Source organism: Hyla sarda, chromosome 4, assembly GCF_029499605.1.
Source record: "Hyla sarda isolate aHylSar1 chromosome 4, aHylSar1.hap1, whole genome shotgun sequence".
Taxonomy (NCBI): domain Eukaryota; kingdom Metazoa; phylum Chordata; class Amphibia; order Anura; family Hylidae; genus Hyla; species Hyla sarda.
This window is the reverse complement of record NC_079192.1, coordinates 37,168,817-37,192,871: the sequence shown is the minus strand read 5'-3', so window position 1 is coordinate 37,192,871 and position 24,055 is coordinate 37,168,817. Positions and strand designations below refer to the sequence as shown.

The following is a 24,055-nucleotide window of genomic DNA, read 5'->3' as shown; positions in this document are numbered from 1 at the left end:
TTTCCTTTATTACTGTATAGGCACTTATATTTACTTTATTACTGTATAGGCACTTATATTTACTTTATTACTGTGTAGGCACTTATGTTTACTTTATTACTGTATAGGCACTTATATTTACTTTATTACTGTATAGGCACTTATGTTTCCATAAAACATCTTCTTTTTTAAGGCATATTGTTTGAGTTCCTTGTCTTAGGTTGTGTTCGCACCACGTTTTGTTAATACTGGGACCGGATCCGGATGGGGTGGAGTGAAAACCAGGTGCTCCCGTACCCCAGCCCTGTATCCGGTTTTATGACCGGACCTAAAACTGAGTATACCACGGTTTTAGTTCCGGTCACAAAACCGGATACGGGGCAATAATTAGCCGTCACGATCAGACTCTGGTCGGCTCATTCAAATGAATGAGATGCGGGCCTGGTCCTGCTGGGGTATAGGAGCACCCGGTTTTCACTCCCCCGGATCCGTTCCCTGTATTAACAAAAGGTGGTGTGAACGCAGCCTTAGAGTGTTTAATGTACAGATGTAGCAAAGCAGAGTTTGTCACACTTTACAACTCATGGTGATATTAACATGATGAAGGGTCATCGGGATGTACTGCTTGAAATCTATTCTGGTTGATAAAAATTCAGGACAAAGTATAGACCATCAACCTACCTCCTACCATTAGATAGCGCTCTAACTGGATTTGCCCTTGGCTTCTGCCCTCACCACAGGTCCTCCGCAATATGGTGCATTGCGCTGATCTCAGCAACCCGACCAAACCACTCGAGCTGTATCGTCAGTGGACGGACCGCATCTTGGAGGAGTTCTTCAGACAAGGTGATAAAGAGCGAGAAAGGGGGATGGAGATCAGCCCTATGTGTGACAAGCACACGGCCTCTGTGGAGAAATCACAGGTGAGGATAAGTGGGTAATTAGATAAGTCAGAAGTTGAGTAGATATAAAGGTAGATAGGCAGATGGATATGCAAAACCGCACACGTTATATAGATCCACTAATCTTGCTTTTTTATTGTGATAGGCAGAGGGGTGTAATGAATCGACAACACTAGGTTATGACAACCATACCTTTGTCAACTAGTTATATACTTAGATCCGTTATACTACACTGTATCGTCCAACTTGTTGGAGTTTTAATACAACATGAGACAATAAACCTGTGGCCCTCTTGCTCAGTATTCTCGGCAACATTTGGCAGCCTATAGCCGGGAAGCCACGGGTTACTTACAGAATAAATACTTCCATCAGCTTCCAGTCATCACACAAGGCCATATTAGAATGCCAGCAGAACATTTTGCAGGGTGTTTTGGCCACAGATGAAACAGACTTGATGGACATCGTGGTGTCATGTTTCTGTACTGCTATCCAAGTACGTGTGCTGAGCCGCAGTAGAAAGTCCAACCATAGGTGTCCATTGCCAAGTCACAGCTGGGGCTCTAACCCTGGGACCACTAGATACATGGGTTTGGCATAGACCTACTATGATCAACTACTGGATCAAAGCTGAGGCATCAGCTTCGAGAACCTTCCAAAATTAAGCCATTCACTGCTTTTTAGGTGTTGAAATTAGGACATGGAGAGAGATTCAGGAGGTTCTGTCTATCCTAATCTAACTCTGGGGTTTGTTTAATCTAACCAAGTTTTTTGCCTAGCCTAGCAGGACCGCCTCCCTTTTTATACTATTAGTACTCTTTTTTTGGCACACTGGTATGTGCAACGCAGTATCCTCGGTATAGGTTTTCCCTCTTTTTAACGTCGAGCTCCCACATTTTTTATATATTTTCAAGTTTTTTTATACGTTTTATTCATGTTTTAATATAGTTCTGGTATTGTTAGAAATTAGGACACTTTGTGATGTGAGTTAGCAGATTCTTCACTGATCTAAATAATCAATAAGACATTTGTCAATAGTTGGACCTTTATCATCTCAAAGACAAGACCACTGGTCAGAGATGACTCAACTGGTCATAGAATATTCAAGTTTTCTTACCAACATGGCTCTATGGCTCCTGTCAAATTAGGTCATGTGTACCTGTTGCTCTTCCGCATATTAGATGAACAGTTACTTTCCCCCTTTTTCCTATAAACCTGCCCTCTGGTGAAAGGACATGATGTTTTAGTAGAGGCAAGCGTTAAGCAGCTGGCAGGCACTTCTGATGACGCTTATCATCTACCAGAGCATAGGATATAACCTGTCCAACCCATCTTTCATGTCAAGGGAAGTGTGTTTGTGTAGACTCCTATCCTGACAAGCATTTGAATCACAAAGACTATTGGAATTCTCATCCAGTCGGGGGAGAATCTTTACACCTATGGATGCTTTTATGGTTTGATGTGGCCATAATTACAAAAGTAATGGATCCTTTTCTATTTTTTAGGTTGGCTTCATTGACTATATTGTCCACCCTCTGTGGGAGACATGGTCAGACCTCGTACACCCGGACGCTCAGGATATCTTGGACACATTGGAGGACAACAGGGATTGGTACCAGGGCATGATCCCCCAGAGTCCATCACCACCACCGGATGACCAGGACAAGGATGAGGAATCCTGCATTGATAAGTTCCAGTTTGAGCTGACGTTGGAAGAAGAAGGGGAAGAATCTGACAAGGACAGGAATAGTGGCATTGAGGAAGAGGAGGGTCCTCTCCAGAGTCCTGACATCTCTGAGCATCATCCAGACATTGAGGAGGACACGACAATACAAGAAGGAGAAGTAGAACAGACTGAGGACTCCTCGGACAACACCTCTCCGGTGGAGTCCTGAACCTTAATGACACTTAAAACTCTAAAGACGTAACTTGATAAAACAAAGAACTATTTTACACGGAGATCAAAATGTGGTTTATTTCCAGTTTCATATTTATTTATTTTTTTGCTTTTTAAATTTTTTTTTTCCTTTTTTGTCTTTTGTTGTATTTTTTTGTATTCTCAAGGGGAACAAACACAATTACTGTAGATTCAGATACTTTGCACAGAATAGGAGTTTGTTGCCATAAGAAAGTTACAACACACTCTACAAACAAAAAAGAACTGTAACTTATTTTATTTTTAATACTTTTTTTTTCCCTTTCAATTTTTTCTTTCCCTTTTCAAACGGATGCAACAAGCGAAAAACAAGTTTTAATTTCTATATATTTGCGCATGCAGTGATAAGCCATTTTTTTTTCAGGATAATGGAAAAAAAAAGAACAAAAACCCATTGAGAACTAAACTGAAAAACATACATAATTTTTTTTTTTTATTTCCTACAGTGGAACGTTGTCAATTTTTTTATTGTATTTATTTTTATTTTTTTTGTAAAACTACAAAAGAAAATTCTACTCACTCGGTCAAGCTGGGGCCACTCCTGTGGATTATACTGTATTTTTTATTTTTATCTGTTTTATTTTCAGGGGTGAAGTAGGAATCACAAGGACTGTGGAAGGGGTGTGCCTTTTATGTATATGTATTTTTGTGTCTTTAGTTGTGTGGCAAAATGGCGCTCCCATGGCAAAGGCTTCTGGGTAATCGGTGAGCAGCAGCGGTCCTACAAGGTTCCATGTGACCTATAAAACGCGTGTGTGGTGGTCAGATTCTCCCCAAGGGGTAAGAGGTCACACAAGACGCAAGGGGAAGGTCTGTCACCCTCTGTTTGGTAGCCAAACTGTAAATGAATGTGGAATCCTTTAGCCTCCAACAGACACTTTTTTTTTTTTTTTGGTATAAAAGAAAAAGGAGAAAAAAAATAATACGTAAAAAATAGTAATATTTTATTTAAATTTATCCTTCTCTCTAATCTCGTAACATAGATATATCTATATATATAATATATATTTTCTAAATGCTTATTATTTATCGATCGCCTTCTCTCACGAGATCCACGTCAACGCCATAGATTTATAGAAGGTTGCAGCGAGAGCATAAAAAAAAAATTAAAAAAAAGGACTAATAGACGGGGAACAGAATGATTGTCAATGTAGAAGCCTCTTGCAGCTTGGCTGAAAGTCTTCCTCAACTGTACTTTTTGTTATTTTTGCACGTACTGGCAATACACTCACAGCAAAGCGTTTTTTAGGAGACGGCAAGCTGCAAAAGTGTCTGTGGGGGAGGGGCGGGTGGTTTTGAAGGGGGCGAGGGATATAATACATTGACTTTCCACCAGCAGTTTATTACTTTCTTTTACATTTTATTTATTTTTTTCTTTTTTTATGTTGTATTGTGTGCGTGCATATTTTTTTAAAATATATTTTTGTATTATTTTTCTTGCCAAAATTTTTTGCAGGTCTGTAAGCTGCCTCTACGGAAGATGAATATATGTCAAAAATCCTTTGTGTTGTACCTGATCTTTACTACTGTAATATCATTAGAACTAATCTTGCCAGATTATATGTTCCTCTGTCGCCCTAGGAGAGGGGCACTGCGTTCCTAAGTCTGCTGGATTTCTAATAGCTCTCAGCCTGCAGGACCTCACCTCTCTGCTGGTTTAGTGTCTGCACAGATAGGATGCCTTATGGTTGATGTATAGTGGTCCTTCATTTTTATCAAATTTAATTAATAATTATTTATAGTGTGGAAACCCCCTCGCCAAACCTGGGCAACATGTCTGGACACAGGACCCACTCCCATGTCCCCATGATCAGTATTAGCAATGACCACTCATTCATTGCCCTATATAGATTTCAATTCTAACGCATTTCAGTCAAGTTTATCTCTAAACTTGGTATCCTATCGCTAAAAAACAGTCACCAGCTTCTATGTCAGCCCAATACCCACCAGGCTCCATAAAGCCAACTTTCCCCTGATGTAGTTTGCTATTGGATGGGACTGTCAACTCATAACGCATTTAGTATCCTAATTGAAGTTGGTTTGCCTCATCTCCCAGTGGTGGTGGTGAATAGCAACTCTCCTAAATAATAGCCACACCAAAATGGCTGCGTTGAACACATATTTGGCCATAGAGAAGCAGCTTACAGACAGCAGTATTTATTTATAGTTACATCTGCCTTAAAAGCCAAAATGTGTTGTCCATAATCTCGCGAATCATTGTTTTTTTTATTTATTTCATGTGAAAGGGCTGTCCAGGGCGAGAGGGTGGAGAGCGCAAAACAAAGTTTTTTAATATTTAATACCATTTGGCACATACATTGTGTTTTTATTTTGTAATATATTTTATTTCCTATGTGGCTTGCATCCTTCCAAAGATTATAAAAACAGAGCATTGTACTTAGAGAATGAGGCTATGGAGGACCTTTTGTGTGCCTGGAGTGTTGGGAAACGTGGTTGTATGAGTGTGGGATAAAAATAAATGTTGTAAGTGTGTGGTGGCATCTCTGAGGAAAAGGTGGGGAAGGGGGCCTTCCACCACTCTGGAGATATGACATCTGAATCCCTTGGCGTCTTTTGTTTACATGAACAATCTCTCACATTATGGCTATAAAAGGTACCAAGGGAATCAGACGACTGCTGGCAATCCGGCATGCTTTACACCAGTCCCCCAACCTGGTCCTCTAGGCTCACAAACAGGATTGAAATTGTCCCTGTTCCAATAGAGTAACTGAAAAAGAAACAGAATGTTGGCGGGCCTTGAGGACTGGGTTGGGGACCACTACTTTACACCATTAGGCTTTTTAATGGATGATCCAAATCGAGAAAACAGTGAGTACCTTTAAAACTTAACTATGTTTCAATAGTACTGTACAATTATTTACAGTAGCCTCTACCATAGCATCTGTAAGATGACCTGGGAAAGCTGAACCAGTGGGGAAAAAGAATCCCCAAGCATTGGACTGGAAAATGATGCCTAATATATACTCCTCCCCTTTGTGAGCCTTGTCAACCAATCAGCAGAACTAAGAGGGGCCACATGACACACTTTAGTGCCTCCTGAGTGTGCTAGAATGAGGGTTTACTAACTAGCACTTAAGGGGGGAGATAGGTAGTTATAAAGTCTATCCTGTTGTGCCCACCAGTTAATCTTTAGTAGAGGTGTCTCAATGTAAAAATTTGACAATTATCATGTTTGCGATAATTGTCCATTTATCCCAAGGTGTAAAGTAATGGCCCACACCGGTGCAGGTCCCATGATTTGCTCTCAAGTAGCAGTGGTCAGTTTTCACTGTCACTATATAGTCTTGAGTAAGAGACCCAGTCATGGTAAGAACAGACAAGTGCTCTTGGGTGTAAGGTTGTTAGGCAATACCTTACTGGGAAGTCTAACGTTTTATGAAAATATTTTATATACCCTCTAAAAGCAGGTTTGAAGAGGGTAGAGCAATGGTCCCCAACTCAGCCCCCAAGACTGAGCCTGGAGGACTGGGTTTATGAACCACTGATGTAAAATGATCCCAATGGCCTCTGAGGCGTGTTGCCTTGTGTTGAGTTTCTCTTTGTAAAAGGTCTAAGGTTTGCACTTTATGCTCTACTTATAGAAGTTATATACTGCAGCCTTTTCTGTGACACTAACCTGTATTGAGGAATAGATCAGCCATTCACAGTCATGGAAGACATGTCCATCATTTCACACCATCTCGAGAATCTTCATACTTTTGCTCGTTTCTCATTTCATTCCAAGTGAGCGAGCCTGCACTAAATAAATATGTGAGTGTGTGTGTGCTACCACTTTATGAACTTTGCACAGCTGTAAACTTTGTCCTACGTGTTTGGGTCGATCTAGTGTATTATTCAAGTGTTCTTCTGTCCTAGTTGATCCTACAACCCACATTTGGTCAACAGGTAGCAAGAGAATCATAGCTTTTCATATACAGTGTGGATGAAGGTCTATAGTTGATCCTGTTTCATGAATCGTTTTTGTTTTTCACACAAAAAAAGCCAATTGAGACAGATTCCAGCAATGTCTGAAAGGGCTAAGTGATGATAGGAGGCCTAAATGTTAGGTGAGGCTGAATGGTGATCATCCTCTAAGCCACATCCATCTACCTGATTACTTAGATTCCTAATAAATGGGGACATGTCACTTTTATTTTTCAGAGGCAGCCATACGTTTACAAATGTTATGGACAATGAGATATTTCGTAGCAAGGTAGGGATTACACTGGACTGTCTAATTCCAGACCTTATCATAATACTGAGAGACACCAGGGAGTGTATGAGGCTAAAACTATATGGACAATCCTGGTTCTTATGATTGCCTACCATAGTGGACCCACCGATATCATTGTACCCATCATAGGTGACACAGCCAAACGAGTACTAAGTAATAGCTTTACCATAAAAACAACACTGTTATACATTGTAACCCTTATCCTAAGGTCACATGACCCTCATGGTCAGCAAATATTAAGATACTTTTCCCAATGCAATGGAATTTCTTGGAGAATTTTGCCTTTATTTAACGGAACACTAAACCATAACTCTGATCTACATTGTGTTGTTGGAAATCTATTATTCCCTGTAAGCAGTCATAGCAGACTCAAAATTCATGGCCCCTTAAAGGTTACACACATCCACCATATTCCTGTCTGTATTGTACTAACAAGCTACGCTCAGTGGAATTTCCGCATTCATCTTTACATTCCCCAGATGCTCCTGGCATGATACTTAATAAACAAGGAAGGCCCCGTTTGCTTTCTGGCGCCAAAGGATGTTGTATGGTTTTAAGGTGTCCATACATAGAGCAGGGCTTGGCCTCTAGGCAGCATTTGTCACAGTCTCACGATGTGTCCCTGGTGTTTCTCAGTATTAAATACTATTAGGCTTAGCTCCTAGAGAAATCTTTTGTCCATGTTTCTTCTCTTATTGTAGTATTATCTGATTGTTATAGCCCCAGTGTTCTACATTCTGATGGATTGCAATGCCATCAGAATAATGGTTCTATCCACTCACTGGTATTAAAATGTGTACTGTAAAAGATGGGTCACTTCTGGGGTCAGATGTCATTTTTGTTTCAATAAATACAGTCATGGCCGTAAATGTTGGCACCCCTGACATTTTTCAAGAAAATGAAGTATTTCTCACAGAAAAGTATTGCAGTAACACATGTTTTGCTATACACATGTTTATTCCCTTTGTGTGTATTGGACCTAAACCTGGACAAAATTATTGGCACCCTTAACTTAATATTTGGTTGCACACCCTTTGGAAAAAATAACTGAAATCAGTCGCTTCCTATAACCATCAATAAGCTTCTTACACCTCTCAGCCAGACTGTTGGACCACTCTTCCTTTGCAAACTGCTTCAGGTCTCTCTTATTGGAAGGGCGCCTTTTCCCAACAAAAATTTTAAAGGGGTATCCCCTATCCAAAGGATAGGGGATAAGATGGCTGAACATGGGAGTCCCGCCGCTGGGGACCCATGCTCTGCCCCTCAGTCCCACCGCTGGGGACCCACGCTATCCCGCCCCCTCCCGTAGGCTTGCATTGAGGGGCGGAGGCGTGACGTCACACGCTGCCGGCCCGGTGGTCGCCTGTAATCAGACCCGGAGCGAACATGCTCCGGGGACTGATTACAAACGGGGTGCCGCGTGCATGATCCCGGGGGTCCCCAGCGGCGGGACTCCCGCGATCATGCATCTTATCCCCTATCCTTTGGATAGGGGAAAAGATGTATAAGCACCGGAGTACCCTTTTAAGATCTCTCCACAGGTGTTCAATGGGATTTAGCGCTTTGTTGCCATCCATTTCTAGGTGCTTTTTGACACGTTTGGAGTAATTCTCCTGCTGGAAGACCCAAGAACTCGGAAGCAAACACAGCTTTCTGACACTGGGCTGTACAGTGCGACCCAAAATCCGTTGGTAACCCTCAGATTTCATGATGCCTTGTACACATTCAAGGCACCCAGTGTCAGAGGCAGCAAAACAACCCCAAAACATCATTGAACCTCACCCATATTTCACTGTAGGTACTGTGTTCTTTTCTTTGTAGGCCTCATTCCGTTTTCAGTAAACAGTAGAATGATGTGCTTTACAAAAAAAAAAAAAAGACGTTTTCCCAGAAAGATTTTGACTTGCTCAAGGTCATTTTGGCAAAATGTAGTCTTGCTTTTTTATGTCTCTGTGTCAGCAGTGGGGTCCTCCTGGGTCTCCTGCCATAGCGTTTCATTTAATTTAAATGCCGAAAGATAGTTTGCACCGAGACTAATGGTCCCTGAGCCTGCAGGACAACTTGAATATCTTTGGAACTTGTTTGGGGCTGCTTATCCACCATCCGGACTATCCTGCATATACACCTTCCGTCCACGTCCAGGGAGATTAGCTACAGTGCCAGGGGTTGCAAACTTCTTGATGTTGTGCAAAGTGGACAAAGGCAAATCTAGATCTCTGGAGATGGACTTGTAACCTTAAGATTGTTGATATTTTCCCACAATTTTCGTTCTCAATTCCTCAGACAGTTCTCTTCTCCTCTTTGTCGTCCATGCTTAGTGTGGCACACACAGACACACAATGCAAAGACTAAGTGAACTTCTCCCTTTTTAGCTGCTTTCCGGTGGGATTTTGATATTGCCCACACCTGTTACTTGCCCCAGGTGAGTATAAAGGAGCATCACATGCTGGAAACAATTACATTTTTCCACAATTTTGAAAGGGTGACAATAATTTTGTCCAGCCCATTTTTGGAGTTTGGTGACATTATGTCCAATTAGCTTTTTTCCCTCCCTTTTTTGGTTTAGTTCCAATACACACAAAAAGAATAAACATGTGTATAGCAAAACATGTGTTACTGCAATCCTTTTCTGTGAGAAATACTTCATTTTCTTGAAAAATTTCAGGGGTACCAACATTTACGCCCAGAATCGAAGTTCTATGTGCAGTGCAACCAGCCTATTTTCTTTGGGGTTGACATTGCATCGCATTTACAGATCAGTAAGATTTGTTAATTTTGCCATACATGAGACATTACATAATCCCAAAATTGTTCCTTTTTTACTCCCAGTCTAAGCTTTTGGCATTTAGTATTCTGTTTGCCAGTATAAACTAAAAAATTATGTAGATTTACAATCTTGAAAATCCAGCTTGGTCAAGATTGGGGCTTGGTTTGTGCCCACAGCAGTTCCCTCTTTTAATATCAGATATTTATTTGACTGTCCATGTATCAAAAACTGTTGCTCCACTGTTGGATCATACAGATAACCTATGGCCAAACGCTGGAGCCGGGAACTTGTGACATCATAGCCCCCCCTTATGACATCACGCTCCAGCCCCCTCAATACAAGTCTATGGGAGGGGCCATAAGCAGCTGGGCACATGCCATTGATTGTCTAATGTCTCTGGTAATCCATCCTAAAAAGATTTAAAAGGAACATTTCATTTGAAAACCTCTTGTAATTTGTCATGTTTTTTTTTATGTATTTTTATTTTTGCCTTTCCTCAATTTCCATGTGTTTTTGATGTGTCTTTAGCAATTAGGTGACGTCTACAACCAGTGGAGAGGCCACCATGTCTCCTCACCGTCTAGTTTGGGATATGAAAAGTGTTGAAAATTTGTACCTGTTAGGAAAAAAAAAAAAAGACTAGCGTTGAAAATATAATACGATGAAATGCCATTTCTGTACACAGTACTGTAGCAATTGTTTTTTTCTATTTTAGCCATCACTTATTAATTAACTCTTGCAGCCCCGGAGGGACTTTACAAAACTGTGTTATCGAAGGTGTCCTCGGGGGCTGTGTGGAGTTTCCCCCCTTCTCTGCTGGAAAGGAGGGACAGAGCATAGATCTCCTGCATCCGGCAGTGGAGGGGTTAAGCCTCAATTGAATCCTTTATGGTTCTTGTACAGTTTTGTTTTTTTCTTTTTTAATTCCGTTTTGCGAGTGGTTGGTTTAAAATAATGAACAAAAACAAAATATATATAAAAAAAATGGAAATATAATGAATTTTTTTTTTGTACATATGTAATGTTAAGATTGTACATTTCTTCTATGGGTGGGCGCCTCAGGTTTGAGAGGTGCTGATACGGTCAATGCTCCTGGTGAGACACATAGCTGCATTCTATGTATATTTATATGGTGTAATATAGACAAATTGAGAATTGTAGAGTCGTTATTTCTGAAATTGTTGTATCACATTGCACTGTCCTCTGTACCTTACCAAATCATGAATTACAGCTTCTGAACTGAATCATAACCACTCCTCCAGTCTCTGTCTATTCCCCACAACTCTCTGTCGCTCATTGTAATAGTGTATATTAGAAGTGGATACAACCAGTGTCATAGGGGCCCATCTCCCATATAACAATTATGTGATGGGGGGGAAGGGCTTTTATAGTGTGTTCTTTTTGTTTTCAGCTGGGGGTGATGTAAAGAAAAAAAAATTATAAATACTCCCCTACTTTGGTCCCCTGCTTGGTCCTACATCCGAGATGGACCTGAGGTGGGACACCATTGCTGTCAACGGTTGGGTGGGGTGAGTGGGGAACCAGATAACATCACACCTGGGGTGCTGCAAGGGACCAAAGTAAGTGAGTTTTTATTTACTATTTTCATAATAAACTTTTGGGTGTGAAGATAAAGCTTCTTTAAAGGGGTACTCTGGTGCTTACACATCTTATCCCCTATCCAAAGCATAGGGGATAAGATGCCTGATCGCAGCTATCACGCCCCCCTCTCGTAGGCTTGCATTGAGGGGCGGAGCGTGGCGTCACACGGGGGCGGAGGCGTGACACGCCGCCGGCCCTGCGGTCGACCGTAATCAGATCCGGAGCGAACACGCTCCGGGGACTGATTACAAACGGGGTGCCGCGTGCATGTTCCCGGGCGTCCCCAGCTGCAGGACTCCTGCGATCAGGCATCTTATCCCCTATCCTTTGGATAGGGGATAAGATGCACCGGAGTACCCCTTTAATTAGGGAACAGCAGTTCGGCTACAAGAAGAAAACCCATCAAAACATTACCAGATTGCTCCAAATTAAAGGGGTACTCCAACACTAGGGTGTATTCTTTATTTACTAATCTCATAATATTATCTCATAATAAAAAATAAACCATTGCCCACCTCCCGTGCTCCCCCAGTCCCTTTGGTATCACTGCTGTGGTCCCCAGTGTGATCCTCTTCCTGGTGACGGGGGTCGATCACAGTAAAACTTAAAGGGGTACTCCGCCCCTGGCATCTTATCCCCTATCCAAAGGATGGAGGCATCCTGGTTGGGAAACACTGCCTTATTTGCTTAAAAAATGGAGGTGCCTGTAGATCATCCATTACAGTGAAAAACATCCCCATGTCTGTGCCGGATGTTTGCTGAAAGTATCTGTGACTTTTGCAGTTCTCCTCTATGGAAAAAGAGGAACATTGGGATAGGATCTGATATACGTGTCATTGGTGGGAACCCATCTGCTAGGACACAGAGGCCTCATGGGAGATCACAATGAGATGTCCCTTTCCATTAGAAGAGTTATCCAAAATGAAAATAACCACAGTTTATTTTTTTTTCTTCAAAAAACAGCACCACCCTTGTCCTCAGGTTGTGTGCGGTATTGCAGCTCAGTTCCATTGACGTGAATGGAGCAAAGTTGTAATACAACATACAACCTGAGGGTAGAGGTGGTGCTGTTTTTTTGGGAAGATTTACCTCTGGATATTGTTGTTTAATGTAAACTAGACCGGGTTGAAGCTGTGAGGGCAGGGGGGGGGGCATTGAGGGTTGGGCACCATCAAACTTAAAGGGGTACTCCGCCTCTAGACGTGTTATCCCCTATCCAAAGGATAGGGGATAACATGTCTGATTGCAGGGGGTGTCCGTCCGCTGGGACCCCACGTGATCTCCAGGCCGTCGCTGCGGCGTTACGATCACGGAAGCCTGGGGCTTCCCTGATCATGACATCCCGCCCCCTCCATTCATGTCTATGGGAGGGGGTGTGATGGCTAGTACACAGCCTCCTCCTATAGACCTAAATGGACGCGGCATGGAGATGAGTTCGCTCTTTGCAACGGATGACTGGGGTTCCGCAGCAGAGATCGCGGGGGTCCCCAGTGGCCAGACCCCCCCCCCCCCCCCCATTTAGATAGGAGATAACATGTCTAACGGCGGAGTACCCCTTTAAGTATCACAAGGACCTTAGCTGCTGTGGTCACTGAAAAGCTATCTAGACGTGAATGCAGAATAGAAGCATCTCTAAATTTATTTTCCCCAATAACGGCGCCACTCCTGTCCATAGGCTGAATTTGGCATTGCAACGTACAAGCAAATCACAGACACAACTCATTTTAAGTACCGTATATACTCGAGTATAAGCCGAGTTTTTCAGCACGATTTTTCTTGCTGAAAACACCCCCCTCGGCTTATACTCGAGTGAACTCTCCGCCTGTCAATCCCTTCTCAGTGGTCTTCAACCTGTGGACCTCCAGATGTTGCAAAACTACAACTCCCAGCATGCCCGGACAGCCATCGGCTGTCCGTGCATGCTGGGAGTTGTAGTTTTGAAACATCAGCAGGTCCGCAGGTTGAAGACCACACACTGTGGCCTTCATCATCATCCAGACCCCCCCTTTAGTTTTCTACTCCCCTCTCCTCGGTGGGAAGGAAGGGTGAGCTGGTCCGGGCCATCTATGCTGCAGGGACCATCTGGTGGGGAGGGTTAGTCGTTCCGGGCTGTCCATTTTCACCGGGAGGCCCAGACGTCCCTGAGCATGAACGTCCCTGTGCGTCGTCGCCAAGGCAACGTCACTAGTCTGGGGCCGGCACGGAGAAGAGGGCCTCCCGGTGAAAACGGACAGCCCGGAATGACTAACCCTCCCCACCGGATGGTCCCTGCAGCATAGATGGCCTGGACCAGGTCACCCTTCCTTCCCACCGAGGGGAGGCGAGTAGAAAACTAAAGGGGGGTCTGGATGATGACGAAGGCGGCAGTTCGGGCATGCTGGGAGTTGTAGTTTTGCAACATCTGGAGGTCCGCAGGTTAAAGACCACTGATTGACAGGCGGTGATGATGAAGGGGGGGGGGGGGTAATGATGACAGGGTGATGATGACAGGGGTGTTAATGACGGGGGGTCTGGATGATGACAGCGGTGGGGGTTGATGTATTTCCCACCCTAGGCTTATAGTCGAATCAATAATTTTTTTTAATTTTTTTTTCTGGGTTTTTGGGGTGAAATTAGGGGCCTCGGCTTATATTCGGGTTGGCTTATACTCGAGTATATACGGTATTTAAAAGGAGTATCCAGAATTAGAAAAACAGAGATAATTTCTTCTAAAAAATAAAAAAAATAAAAAAGCAGCAGCACCACCACTGTCCCCAGGTTGTATGAGGTATTGCAACTTTGCTCCATTAACTTCAATGGAAGCGAGCTGCAATAGCGCACACACACAACCTAAGGACATGATGGGATTTTATTATTTCTCTACTATAAACCTAGAATACTGCGTCACGATCGCGGTTTCACAGGTTGTTTTACCCACCAAGAAATAAAAAATCTGCACAGATAAAAAAAAAAAAAGGCTTAGGACATTAGAAAACTGATACACTGTAACGAGTCTTGTGTCCATTCACTGACAACCAGACTCTAAAATAGTGTCTCTCAACCAGTGTGCCTCCAGCTGTTGCAAAACTACAACTCCCAGCATGCCCGGACAGCCGAAGGCTGTCCGGGCATGCTGGGGTTGTAGTTTTGCAACAGCTGGAGGCACACTGGTTGGGAAACACCATGCTGGTTTAAAAGGGTACTGCGGTGGAATTTTTTTTTCTCTTTTTATCAACTTCCAGTACTTATTAGCTACTGAATACTACAGAGGAAAATATTTTCTTTTTGGAACACCGAGCTCTCTGCTGACATCATGACCACAGTGCTCTCTCCTGACATCCCTGTCCATTTTAATAACTGTCCAGAGTAGGAGAAAATCCCCATAGCAAACATATGCTGCTCTGGACAGTTCCTAAAATGGACAGAGATGTCAGCAGAGAGCACTGTGCTCATGATGTCAGCAGAGAGCTCTGTGTTCCAAAAAGAAAAGAATTTCCTCTGTAGTATTCGGCAGCTAATAAGTACTGGAAGGATTAAGATTTTTTAATAGAAGTAATTTACAAATCTGTTTAACTTTCTGGCACCAGTTGATTTAAAAAAAAAAAAAAAAAAGTTTTCACCTGTTGACATGACTTCACCCTGGGGATCTTATTCCCGTGACGAAACAATAAAAGTCACAGCTGACGCCATCATTTTTCTTCACTGGTGACTTATTGCAACAGAAATATTTCCCCTGCGTCGTGTTGCTACTAGAGTATAGCGCCATCCTGTACACAGCAGTACCCTGGGGGGGGGGGGCGGGGTGCGGTATAAGGCCAAGACCAGGACATATCATCGGCTAATATAGGAAACCTTGGGAGAAGAACAAATAGTTCTAGTGTCACACAATGACAAACAGCACCGCAATGGGGGGGGGGGTTCACAATAAGAGGGAGCGGGAGACCCCAGAGCGCTAACCCTTGTGGTCCATTGTGTAGTTTATATGGGTCCAGAATTTTTCTAGGGTTTCCAACACGCCATGGTATAGTATAGAAACCGCAAGCGTCATAGAATGGTCACTGACATTAGTAATTACACACTGCCATCTGCTGGTCAGACAGATGACCTGCAGCACCAAGAATATATATTTTTTTTTTATAACAATAGACAAAAATACAAACAATACACTTCAAGGAAATGCATGTATACAAAGCAGTACAAGCAAGAATATTGTTTATTTTACTGTCCACATTGGCTTACTGTTTTATTTACATTTTTTATGTTTACAATTTTAAATAAAAAAAGCGCCTTGGTAGGAGAGATGACCAAGAACCCAATGGTCTGGCTGAGGTTCAAAGTGTGCAAATGGGAGAAACTTTCAGAAGGTCGACATCACTGCAGCCGCCACGATCAGGGCTTAATACTATGGAAAGGCTTCTTTCTGGCCACTCTACCAAAAAGACACGTGGAAGCAGTCTGGAATTTACAAAAAAAAAGTCTCAGAAACAAGATTCTCTGGTCTGAGGAAAACGAGATTCAAGTTTTTGGCCTTAATTTTTGGCCATCATGTCTGGAGGAAACCACGCACTGCCCATCTCCTGCCCAATACCATCCCTACAGTGATCATGGTGGGGGCAACATCATGTCTGGGGGAAACCAGGCACTGCCCATCACCTGCCCAATACCATCCCTACAGTGATCATGGTGGGGACAACATCATGTCTGGGGGAAACCAGGCACTGCCCATCACCTGCCCAATACCATTCCTACAGTGATCATGGTGGGAGCAGCATCATGTCTGGAGGAAACCAGGCACTGCCCATCACCTGCCCAATACCATCCCTACAGTGATCATGGTGGGGGCAGCATCATGTCTGGAGGAAACCAGGCACTGCCCAATACCATCCCTACAGTGATCATGGTGGGGACAGCATCATGTCTGGAGGAAACCAGGCACTGCCCATCACCTGCCCAATACCATCCCTACAGTGATCATGGTGGGGGCAGCATCATGTCTGGGGGAAACCAGGTACTGTCCATCACCTGCCCAATACCATCCCTGCAGTGATCATGGTGGGGGCAGCATCATGTCTGGGGGAAACCAGGCACTGCCCATCACCTGCCCAATACCATCCCTGCAGTGATCATGGTGGGGGCAGCATCATGTCTGGGGGAAACCAGGCACTGCCCATCACCTGCCCAATACCATCCCTACAGTGATCATGGTGGGGGCAGCATCATGTCTGGGAGAAACCAGGCACTGCCCATCACCTGCCCAATACCATCCCTACAGTGATCATGGTGGGGACAGCATCATGTCTGGGGGAAACCAGGCACTGCCCATCACCTGCCCAATACCATCCCTACAGTGATCATGGTGGGGACAGCATCATGTCTGGAGGAAACCAGGCACTGCCCATCACCTGCCCAATACCATCCCTACAGTGATCATGGTGGGGACAGCATCATGTCTGGGGGAAACCAGGCACTGTCCATCACCTGCCCAATACCATCCCTACAGTGATCATGGTGGGGGCAACATCATGTCTGGGGGAAACCAGGTACTGCCCATCACCTGCCCAATACCATCCCTACAGTGATCATGGTGGGGGCAGCATCATGTCTGGGGGAAACCAGGCACTGCCCATCACCTGCCCAATACCATCCCTACAGTGATCATGGTGGGGGGCAACATCATGTCTGGGGGAAACCAGGTACTGCCCATCACCTGCCCAATACCATCCCTGCAGTGATCATGGTGGGGGCAGCATCATGTCTGGGGGAAACCAGGCACTGCCCATCACCTGCCCAATACCATTCCTACAGTGATCATGGTGGGGGCAGCATCATGTCTGGGGGAAACCAGGCACTGCCCATCACCTGCCCAATACCATCCCTGCAGTGATCATGGTGGGGGCAGCATCATGTCTGGAGGAGACCAGGCACTGCCCATCACCTGCCCAATACCATCCCTACAGTGATCATGGTGGGGGCAGCATCATGTCTGGAGGAAACCAGGCACTGTCCATCTCCTGCCCAATACCATCCCTACAGTGATCTTGGTGGGGTCAGCATCATGTCTGGAGGAAACCAGGCACTGCCCATCACCTGCCCAATACCATCCCTACAGTGATCATGGTGGGGGCAGCATCATGTCTGGAGGAAACCAGGCACTGCCCATCACCTGCCCAATACCATCCCTACAGTGATCATGGTGGGGGCAGCATCATGTCTGGGGGAAACCAGGCACTGCCCATCACCTGCCCAATACCATCCCTACAGTGATCATGGTGGGGGGGCAGCATCATGTCTGGAGGAAACCAGGCACTGCCCATCACCTGCCCAATACCATCCCTACAGTGATCATGGTGGGGGCAGCATCATGTCTGGAGGAGACCAGGCACTGCCCATCACCTGCCCAATACCATCCCTACAGTGATCATGGTGGGGGCAGCATCATGTCTGGAGGAAACCAGGCACTGTCCATCTCCTGCCCAATACCATCCCTACAGTGATCTTGGTGGGGTCAGCATCATGTCTGGAGGAAACCAGGCACTGCCCATCACCTGCCCAATACCATCCCTACAGTGATCATGGTGGGGGCAGCATCATGTCTGGAGGAAACCAGGCACTGCCCATCACCTGCCCAATACCATCCCTACAGTGATCATGGTGGGGGCAGCATCATGTCTGGAGGAAACCAGGCACTGCCCATCACCTGCCCAATACCATCCCTACAGTGATCATGGTGGGGGCAGCATCATGTCTGGGGGAAACCAGGCACTGCCCATCACCTGCCCAATACCATCCCTACAGTGATCATGGTGGGGGGGCAGCATCATGTCTGGAGGAAACCAGGCACTGCCCATCACCTGCCCAATACCATCCCTACAGTGATCATGGTGGGGGCAGCATCATGTCTGGAGGAGACCAGGCACTGCCCATCACCTGCCCAATACTATCCTTACAGTGATCATGGTGGGGGCAGCATCATGTCTGGAGGAAACCAGGCACTGCCCATCACCTGCCCAATACCATCCCTGCAGTGATCCTGGTGGGGGCAGCATCATGCTATGGAGACAGAGAGACTGGTCAGGGTTAAGGAAAAGCTGTATGCAGAAAAGTCCAGATATATTCTTAATTAAAACCTGATCCAGAGCGCTCTGGACCTCAGACTGAGCAGAGGGTTCACATTCCAACAAGAAAATGGGGGACATTTATCAAAGTCAGTCTAGATGGACTGATGTTAGACACAGGTTTTGATGGTATAGTTAACCAAGTGTGCTGCTGCCAATTTCATTTTTTTTACATGTTTTGTACTTGCCACAGCAGCGTGCACCCGTGTATTGGGTTTAGGTGCTGGCTACATTTTTTTGTTTTTGCTGTGCAAATCAAGGGAGTGGCTCCCTCTGCAGCCGTGCATCCCCTCCCCTATTTCACAGGAGGTGGTTTGATTGATAGTGGATCCAACATGTCACCCAGTTGGAGGCTGCATGCCCAGCAGAGATGAGTGAGTGTTAGGGTCCCATCCGATATGAGGCCACCTCTGCGTGGTGGATGGAGGGGGGACACGTTTTGATCAAAAAGTGCGCTAAGAGCCTCCATTTTGTTGACCAAGTGTGCTTCTGCCATTTCCTTTTTTTTTTTTTTTTAACACATAGTTGGAGTGTACAAATTCATAAAATAGTGCAGGGCCTGTGATAAATATGGGGCTAGTACAATTTTTTGGAAATTTCACTTTAGAACAGCACTTTGCATGAATTCTCCTCTGTGACTTTTCTTCACCTGTGCAAAAAGTTTTTTCCCCTTTAGATGCGGTCTTCGGATGGTTTTGTAAGCCAGATCCGGGCTGGTGAATGTTTGCAGTGTAATTGAGGTTGATGCGACAAATCTGCAATTTTTTTTCTTTTACATGCCCCTGAATACAATTCTATGGCAGAGGCGAAGGCTGCCAAATGCAGCGCCCCGGCTCTCTCAGAGAGATGTATTGAGTGGGCGTGTCGGCTGCCGCGTCATGCGGTGGTCGGGCACACCCCCTTGCTGCTGACTAATGGGGCCCCAGCGGTCGGATCCCCCGTGCTCTGAAACTTATCCCCGATCCTTTAGGATGGGGGGGATACGTTTTCTTATCTCAGAGTATTCCTGCTCCGTCCTGCCCGGGCTGCAAAAAAAAAAATGAAAATAAACCATCTCTCACCTTTCTGGGTTCCCGCGGAGCGTCACTACAGCTGATCGGTCCTTCGGTCCATCTTCTTCATACTTCCGTGTTAACGAAGCGTCACATGGCGCTCAGCCATGTCCTGCCTCGGCCCATAATAGGCTGAGCTCCATGTGATGCTTCGTTCACACGGAAGTATGAAGAAGATGGACCGGAGGACCCAGGAATGTGAGCAGGAGTACTCTGCAGAGTACTCCTTTAAATCCCCCCCCCCCCCAATGCCCGTAAGCACACGGCCAAGACAACACAGGAGCGGTTTAGAGACAACTCTATGAATGTCCTTGTGTGGCCAAGCCTGAGCCTGAACCCAAAAGAACATCTCTGGAGAGACCTGAAAATGGCTTCTACCGAGGGTCCTCATCCAACCTGACAGAACCTGAGGATCTGCAGAGAAGAATGGAGGAAATCCAGGTGTGTAAACCTTGTGGCCTCATCACCAAAAACACTGGAGGCTTCAACTAAGCCCTGAGTAAAGGGTATGAATACTTATGTCACTGCAAGATTTGAGTTTTTCCTTTTCCATAAAAGAGTAAATATTTCTAACATTCCGTTATCACTTTGTCATAATGGAGTATTGAGTGCAGAAGGATCAGGGAACTTAAAGGGGTATTCCGGGATTTTTTTTCATTTGACTATGCTATGGAGGGCTGTAAAGTTAGTGTAATTCATAATATAATGTCTGTACCTGTGTTTTTTATGGTGGTCTCACAATTCTTATGTGATTTTTGGCCCAATGTTTATTTTTAACAGCATACAAAATGAGTGTGGTCTCAGGTTTCCCAGGTTGCAATGTGGAATGAGACATTACATCACTAGTCATTTGATCTGTGGAAGCCTGTCTGCTTCAATGGGTGGAGCAACCGCTGGGTGGGAAGGAGATCATTCTGCATTGAATTGTATGTTTGCAACAGCTGTAGGCACCCTGGAAAGAGAACATTGGTCTATTGCATTGATGGGAGCACAGGTGTGTTTCAATGGGTTGGAGAAAAGTGACCTTACACATAAAGGAATTATGGGACATGTAGTTCTAGGGAGGAACTCCAACAGGAAATAGCCAGTTCACAAAAAGAGCCACAGTGTTGTGGCTGACCCGGAACATAGCAGTTGAGCTCCAAGACCAGCACGGATCCTTCCTAAACATGTACATTACTGTCTGTCAGGTAAGTACTCAAATCACCTTATGGTGGATAACCCCTTTAAAAGGGTTTTACCATTAAGATCAATAGATCTAAACTGAAGCATTATGTGAAATTAAACATATTTGCAAATACAAGTAATTATCAGAAATCAATCATTTTTAAAAGGCCACCCTATCACTATAGGCAGGAAGCTCTCTTGTTTTTTTTGTTTGTTGTCATGGGATCCATCCTATAGGCAGTTTCCTTTTCTGGTCAGATATGCTCAGTTCTTATACACAATGGGGGAGATTTATCATAACCTGTCCAGAGGAAAAGTTGCCCAGTTGCCCATAGCAACCAATCAGCTTGCTTCTTTCATTTTTAACGAGGCCTCTGCAAAATGAAAGAAGCAATCTGATTGGTTGCTATGGGCAACTTTTCCTTTGCACAGGTTTTGATAAATCTCCCCCAATGAATATACAACCAAATAGACTGTAGCATACAGCTTCTACACTATCCTCTCAGAACCTTCTAGAAGTACATCATTCATTGTGTTAAACACGTATGAGGGAGCCTGGCTGAATATTCACTGGCCAGGATGAGGTAAATATACATGATGTACTGCTATAGCTTCTATATTACAGTCTGTAACACTAAATTCACTTGTCAGGAGGAGAGGGCGAAGGATATTCTTCACTATAATAACACTGGGTGCTGTCTGAGGAGAGAAAAGAAAATGTTACCATTATGAAGATTAAATACTCCTGATGGATAACTCTGAACTAATGACTGCTGGGAAATGAAGTCCAAAGGAAACAATGTGACCATTGGGAGCTCCACCCACCACACAGGTTTTCATATAAAGAGAAAAGGCAGAGACAAAGAAATAAAGTTGTGTCTGTGTTATTTTTCAGAGGCAGACATTTATTTTCATTCAACCTAACAAAGTATGAAATTTGCTGTGGAAAGTGAATAATGGTAAAACTCCTTTAACATAACAAGAAGTGAAAAAGTGTCTGAAGACTCTCCAAATGCATTGTATACAAAACAATAAGTGTGAATTGCCCCTTGATAACGTTTTGTAAGTGAACCTTGCGCTTTCCTGAAAAAAAAAGTGATCTGTTTATACCTTGGTGCAAGGTTTTTAGTACCAAAATATAATTTTTTTTTTCTTCATTTTGAGAATCGACCATCTAAGTGAATAAAAAGTGGAGACGTTCATGAAATGACAACTTTATATTGAAAACGGTGATAAATTACATTCGGACATTGCCAATAAAACAGATCTGTACAATACACAGGTGTCGCAGACTGAGCGGGTCTGCAATGGGTTCTATATACACATAATAAATGCAGCACCGTGGCAAAAGAAAAAAAAAATAGATGTTAAAATCCGTCCTATACATCTGTCAGTATGTACACTAAATACACTTCTGTATAAACTCTTAGGGTTTATGGACCTTGGCAAGACATCAAAAAGTTAGCATAATAGAGAAGCGTAGCTTCCATCCCTTCAGTCTCTATAGTGAGATGCTGCGTATCGATAAGTCATGACAATAAGGGTCTTATATAGACCGGAATCTCCAACCTTTTAGGTGGTTGCTGATGATGCTGCCTCTAACTAAGTCTATAAGAGTTCAATTAAAACAAAGATTATAATAAGAATTATATCCGTCAAGTTATCAGTAGAAACTTGGAATCAAACCAGAACAAATATATATATCAAAAACAACTCTCGGCTGAAAGTTTAGTCTTGGTTTGGTAAGATCCAACCGTTCTGGTTGGTTGGACATCTTCAGCTGACCAGAGACAACCCTTCCTGACAAATCTTAGGATGCTGGCAAGAATCGGCTTGAACAAGGATTTGTATTCATGGAGGAAAGTCTTTAGGTGAATGTCTGGAGACACGAGAGAAGAGGACGATTCGCCCTTAGGTCAGCTTTGCCCAGTTCCACAGTCGTAGTCATCCAAAAGGGATTGTTAAGCCAGACTACAATGTACACATGAGGTCACACGGGGGGGGGGGGGGGGGCTAAACAATTACAATGTGGAATTTATTATCTCAGTTTTGGGAAGAGGGAAAAAAGATTTATCTATAAATAAGTAGTTGAGCACAGCTGGGTAGAACACGGTGTACACGTCAGAAGGGCTAGCCATGCATATTATATAGTGGTCAGCCCCATGCTCATTCAGGTGACAGCTATTTCTGCCAACCCATTAATACACATACATGCCCGATTTTGGCCAAGTGCGCTTGTGTTGTGAAAAGAGAGGGGAATAAGCCGCTGCCAGAAAGCATTCCCTCGAGAACACTAGAATAAGGCATGTTTAAAGGGGTATTCCGGGCAAAAACATCTTATGCCCTATCCAAAGGATAGAGGATAAGATGTCTGATCACGGGGAGCCCGCTGCTGGGACCCACCGCAGCACCCGCATTCTATGCGGGGCTGCGTCTCCAGTTTAGGAAACCTCCAGGACTGGGGACATGATGTCACGCCACGCCCTCTCCATTCATGTCTGTCTATGGGCAGTCACGCCCCCTCCCATAGACATGAATGGAGGGGCGTGACGTCACGACCCCAGTCCCGGGAACCCAGAGGTTTCCTAAACTGGAGACGTAGCTCCACAAAGAATGTGGGTGCTGCAGGGAAATCGCGGGGGGTCTCAGCAGCGGGCCCCCGCGATCAGACATCTTATCCCCTATCCTTTGTATAGGGGATAAGATTTTTGGCCCGGAATACCCCTTTAAATCCAGCATGCCTAATCCTTCTCTCCTACCCCAACATCCATCATCTGAGGAGAGAAGTGAGACCTCCATGGTTGGGCCATTCTTGCCAAAATTAGGTGTTCTGGCAAAAATTCATCTCATGTATATAGGATGAGCCCTTGTATTTTTTTTATACTTAATATACAGGGCTGGGGAATCATCGACAAAGTTTTGTTTTTCAAGCACGGCCCTTAAGACCCCCCCCCCCCCCAATGGGTCATGTTTTCTGGATTTCGTTAGTCTTTCACAGGCAATATGTCAGTGAATCACCAGTTATGTCAGCTGTGAAAGACTAAGGAAATCCTGAAAACATGACATGACTTGTAGAGACGTGTGAACAGTTTTGATTGGTCAGGGTCTGAGTGTTCAGACCATGACAGATCGCTAGAACAACCTGGGAGAAGAGCACGCTAAGCACATTTTTTTCCCCCGCCTATGTGAGACATGACTGAGAACATGTAAGTCTACAGGATTGTCTCAGAAGATTAGTGATCGGTTGGGATCTGACCACTCGAGATCCAACTGATCAAAACTTTTGACATGTCTGTAGGATAGGTCAAATTTATTTATATATATA

General features: G+C 44.3%; 1 protein-coding gene across 7 annotated transcripts in view; it reads left to right on the top strand.

Annotated features, from left to right (window-relative positions):
* PDE4A (phosphodiesterase 4A) overlaps window positions 1-11,059 on the top strand; it is a 1,221,221-nt gene extending 1,210,162 nt beyond the window's left edge. For all 7 annotated transcript variants that reach the window (XM_056570564.1, XM_056570566.1, XM_056570568.1 and 4 more), the window contains 2 exons: window positions 720-902; window positions 2,384-11,059. In XM_056570564.1, coding sequence (XP_056426539.1) covers window positions 720-902; window positions 2,384-2,773 — 573 coding nt within the window. In that variant the 3' untranslated portion in view covers window positions 2,774-11,059. The remainder of the gene's footprint in view (window positions 1-719; window positions 903-2,383) is intronic.
* Window positions 11,060-24,055: the final 12,996 nt, after the last annotated feature.